This window comes from Rhagoletis zephyria, unplaced genomic scaffold (assembly GCF_001687245.7).
Source record: "Rhagoletis zephyria isolate East Lansing unplaced genomic scaffold, Rhagoletis_zephyria_1.1 Rzeph_scaffold_29273, whole genome shotgun sequence".
In the NCBI taxonomy this organism is placed as follows: domain Eukaryota; kingdom Metazoa; phylum Arthropoda; class Insecta; order Diptera; family Tephritidae; genus Rhagoletis; species Rhagoletis zephyria.
In genome coordinates, this window is record NW_016186330.1 from 1 (window position 1) to 4,660 (window position 4,660).

The 4,660-nt window shown below is 33.0% G+C and overlaps 1 protein-coding gene across 1 annotated transcript; it reads left to right on the forward strand.

The window, feature by feature from the left end:
• Nucleotides 1–6: 6 nt before the first annotated feature.
• On the forward strand, nt 7–4,651 carry LOC108382883 (myb-like protein I; the record flags this gene model as incomplete). Its single annotated transcript, XM_017639250.1, has 4 exons — nt 7–16; nt 1,290–1,397; nt 2,553–2,700; nt 4,301–4,651. Coding segments are annotated over exons 2-4 (541 nt in total), but the record flags the coding sequence as incomplete, so codon positions are not given.
• Nucleotides 4,652–4,660: the final 9 nt, after the last annotated feature.

Below are 4,660 nucleotides of genomic sequence, written 5' to 3' on the forward strand. Positions count from 1 at the left end.
ACAAGCATCACCCAAGGTGAGTGAGTGTAAAGAAATGAATATTTCAGTTCAAGGAAAAAAAGGACGAAAGAAAACAAAACTATGAAATAAAATATAATACGGTACATTATAAAGAAAGAGACTGCACCTACATAGTACATGTGAGAGAGCTTCTTCTAAATTTTCCTAGCACTACATGTGGTAGTGGTAGTGGTAACGTGCTTGCTTTGCCTATCTTAGCTTAGCTTCAAGAACAGCAGTCAATTGCTCTGCAGCTCTTGTCTTGGCTTTATAGCCTTCAAGTGCCACACTTACAGTGCACTTTGCTGCGGTTTACTCACTTCTAAATGCTTGCTCGTGTGCATACATATGTGTATACATGTACGATAGGTATTTAGCAGTGTGTGCAAAGGTAATGGGCACGAGTATGTAATGTAAGTACTTTAGCAGTTACCTCTAGCCGTCTACTTGCATACATATAAACACGTACAGTGGCGAAAATATAAATAGGGAAGATACATTTTAGCATTCTTTGGCTTATTCTTTTCGTTTATTTAAATTTTTTTTATTACTATTTCAAATGTTTTTAAGAAATCTAATTAAAAAGCACTAAATTTTGATGAAACTTTGTCAAATTTTGCTAATTTTTGGACAAATTTTGAAATTTGGATTCACATGTCTTTTGTAGACAGTAAACTATATTTTCATAGTAAAGTAATAAAAGAAAAATTAAATAAATAAAAATAGCTAAAACTTGCCAAAATGTCCCTTCCTTATTTACAATGTCGCCATCGTATATATGCAGACGTGCATATATACATATGTGCTGCCAAAGCCGACGGCTTTCTTTTGCATATATATGTGCATACATATATGAATGAAGTTTTTTGATAAAACCACTTATCTCGAGTTAGGTCACTTTCTCTTTAAAGCAATATTTGATTGCCGTTCCACACAATATTTCAACTAGTAAATAGCCAAAGGTGCAGTTTAAAATGGCCGTTTAATAGCAGCTTGATAAATATATAAAATTTTTGTAAAGACAAGCGTATTACTTTTTAACCCAAAGATAAAATTTCTAAAGTCATTTAAGTTATTTGTCAAAATGCCAGAGATATGTATATATGCATGTACATTTGTAGCACTTTAGAATGTCTTTGTCAATGACTGCTATCAAATGCTATTGCAGCTGCTGCAGTTAAATACTTCACATATCCTTTCTTAATGACTGGCCTCTTGGCATTTTGCCGCATCATTGTCCGCTCCTACCTCATTGTTTCCTTGTATCATAGCGTTGTTTTTATTTTCAGAATATTGTTGAGTCAATAACAGGTCAATTATCCCCAGTCAAGGATCCTGAGAAGCTTCTGCAGGATATGGATGTCAATCGTTTGCGTGCTGTTATCTATCGAGATGTGGTAAGTGTTGAATAGTTTAAGATTTTGTATGTAAGATGGCATTTAAAAGACAGTGGCGGCCACGTAATAACGGACACGACTTTTTTAATAGTTTTGACAATTTATTATTTTATGTTATTTATTAAAAAAAAATGAATATAGGTATGGATATGTATTTCATACTACAATAGAATCCATATAACTAAAAAAAATTTTTAACATAAATGCCGCCAGTAAAAATAAAATCAAAAATCAAAGCGATTTTAGAGCTACTTTAAACTTGCACAATAAAATTAAAATTTAATAGACCGTCATTTAGACTATTATAGCCTATTTCCACCAATGACTTTACTGCAGTTTAGAGCTCAGAGAAATTCAAGTAACTCCAATATAGGGTTATCGGCAAGGTTTTTTTCTTAAATTTTGCTTTTTTCCTTTGCTTCTACTTAATATATGCAAGTACCCCCTTCGCACCTGCGAAAACAGTCCAGAAAAAATGGCCATTATTTCGTGTGTGTTTATTATCATCTTTTTGGAACAGCAACAAAACAATAACAATTTTTTATGCAGCAATTTAATTGTGCAGTTGGGCAGTTTTATAAAAAAAAAATATTGTTTATAGAGTTTTCGTTAAAAGCGAAGTCAAGCTCAATAAAATTGTTGTTTTGCGCTAGCTTAGAGTGAAAAGTTGCTAAGTCCCAATTAAAAATTGTAGAGATGAGGAGAAAAACTTCTTCTAGCCATTTTCTTCAAGTATTTCGCAACCCTTTGAAAACATTTTGCCCGTTGAAAGCGAAACTCCATACGAATCAGAGGGATTCGATCTTCACTAAAAGATTTCGTACTATTTTGGCCTTACCGAAATTTCGGAGCTTTTTTGGACTTAGCAAATTTTCCTTTCATTGGATATGAACGGGAAAACATAAAACAAGGACTTTTGCACTTTTCGAAACGATGCATTTTTAATTTCTCTAGCCTGCTGTATCAAAATATGAGCTTTCATAAAAAGTGGACTTAGCAACTTTTCACTCGAAGCTAGCGATATGTTTTTTCACTTTCGTTTGCTATTTTTTACTATTAAATATGTATGTAGTGTATAAAAATTAAGCAATCACCATTTAAACCATTTGTCAACTCTTTTGTTTTATTTTTTATTTATTTATTTTTTTTTTGAAGGAGGAAACCAAACAAGCGCAGTTCCTTTCACTCGCCATCGTTTATTTCATTTCCGTGCTGATGGTGTCCAAGTATCGCGACATATTGGAACCGCCAGCGGAGCCACAAATCCAGCGCCAGTCGCCCGTGATGCAACGTTCTGCAGCCGGTAAGTGTTGCCAATCATTTGGCATTATTGCTTGGTTCTACTATACTTTTGGTATACTTTTTTTCCTTAATTTAATTTTCTTCTCTGTTTGCGGTTAGTTTGTTTGGTTTTGTTTTAGTTCTTACGAATGCACCGAAATTTCAAACACAATTATTTATTTTTATATACTGAAATGANAAAAGACAAAAAAAAATTTCGTAGTTATTTTTTACTAATCCAGAGCAAAAAAAAAAACAAAACAAAACTCACACGAATTTATAACATTATTTACGATTTTATTTCGAGGGGGTAGCTATTGATCGTATTTTAAGTTTACGTAAGTTAATTTTAGTTCTGTACATAAATTAGCGAACATTGTAGACAACATAGAGCATAATTAGAGTTTAGTTAAGTTATGAATTTCTATTTATTATTATTTTTTATATATATAATTTGTATGGTACGTTTTTTATGATTTATGTACAAAATGTTACCCTCTTCTATGTATTGGACGTCAAGTTTACTTGCATATGTTTGCATTGATCAAAAAATTTATTTGTCCAATCAGTCTGATTGATGTTTCCTGAATTTGAAGCTCTTACACAAGTTTTGTTACATTCAATTGATTTTTGGATTTTTTTAAATTTTTTATTTTTATTTTTTTGTCGAATCAGTTTTGTTAATTTCTATCGTTGACAGCCAGTATTGCTAATTGTTATTTCCCAAATATTTTTCTCTCTTTCTCTTTTTCTTTGAACTTTATTTCACGCTGCTTTATTCGGATTTTGTAATTTAAAAATCAATCAACATTTACCAAATCACCAAACTATTTGGTGTAATTATTTTCGGAATTCATTTGAATGATACTACCATTTCGTAAAAAAAAAAATACCAACAAAAATATTATGAATATTTACGAATTTTTATTCGTAACATCCATTGTGTTTTTATTAAATTTATATACCAAATCGATTTTACATACTTACGTTCGTGTCTTACTGTGAACGTGTGTTATTGTGAATTATCTTTTGCCCATTCACTCGATATTTTATGTGAATGTAACAATGTTTTTATTGATTTGTGTAAACACAATTCGGTAAATATGTATTCACATTATTTACTTTTAAATACACCAACCAACTCCCCTGCACCAAATTTCGTTACATTCATCATCATCGCCATTATTCATCATCATTACCATTACCATTTTTATGACAATTTCCATTGTCATTACCATTACAATTACCAATACCATTACCATTAACATAATTATTGCCATTAATTATACCATTACCATTTTAATTACCATTACCATTACAATTACCATTACCATTACCGTTACCATTACAATCTCCTCCGCAATTATCCTTATAATCCACATTTCCATTACCATTACCACCACCAATACTATTACCATTACCACTTCTATTACCACTACCCTTATCATTTACATAACCGTTGCTATTTCCATTGCAATTACCTTCACCCTTACCATTACCAATTACCATTTATTATTTATTTATATTTCGAACATGGCTTACCTCAATGCCTCTGTTGCCTTTGTATTCCATTTCTTTGAATTCTTGTCCCCTCCTAACCCCCCTTGCGACATGGCAATTAGAACCCTCAGGTCGCCCGCTTTTCCCTCAGTGGTCACATCATGTGTACCCACAATTCTTGCCCAACAATTCTCATCAAAATCACATGCCTTCGGCGTCATCGGCGACAACATCGAATATGCAGCAGCAACAATCGCAAACATCGCATCAGCATTACTATCAGCAACAACAAATGGCTTCACCGCCACATCAACAACAGCTGTCACAGCAGCACAGTTACAGCCATCACTATGCCTCTCTGCAACAGCAACAGCAGCAACAACAACAGCAGCAACACCAACACCCAACATACTACAGTGAACAGCAACAGCTCCACAATCATGCAATGAGCGGCGGCAGCAGCAACAGCAGCAGTAATTACG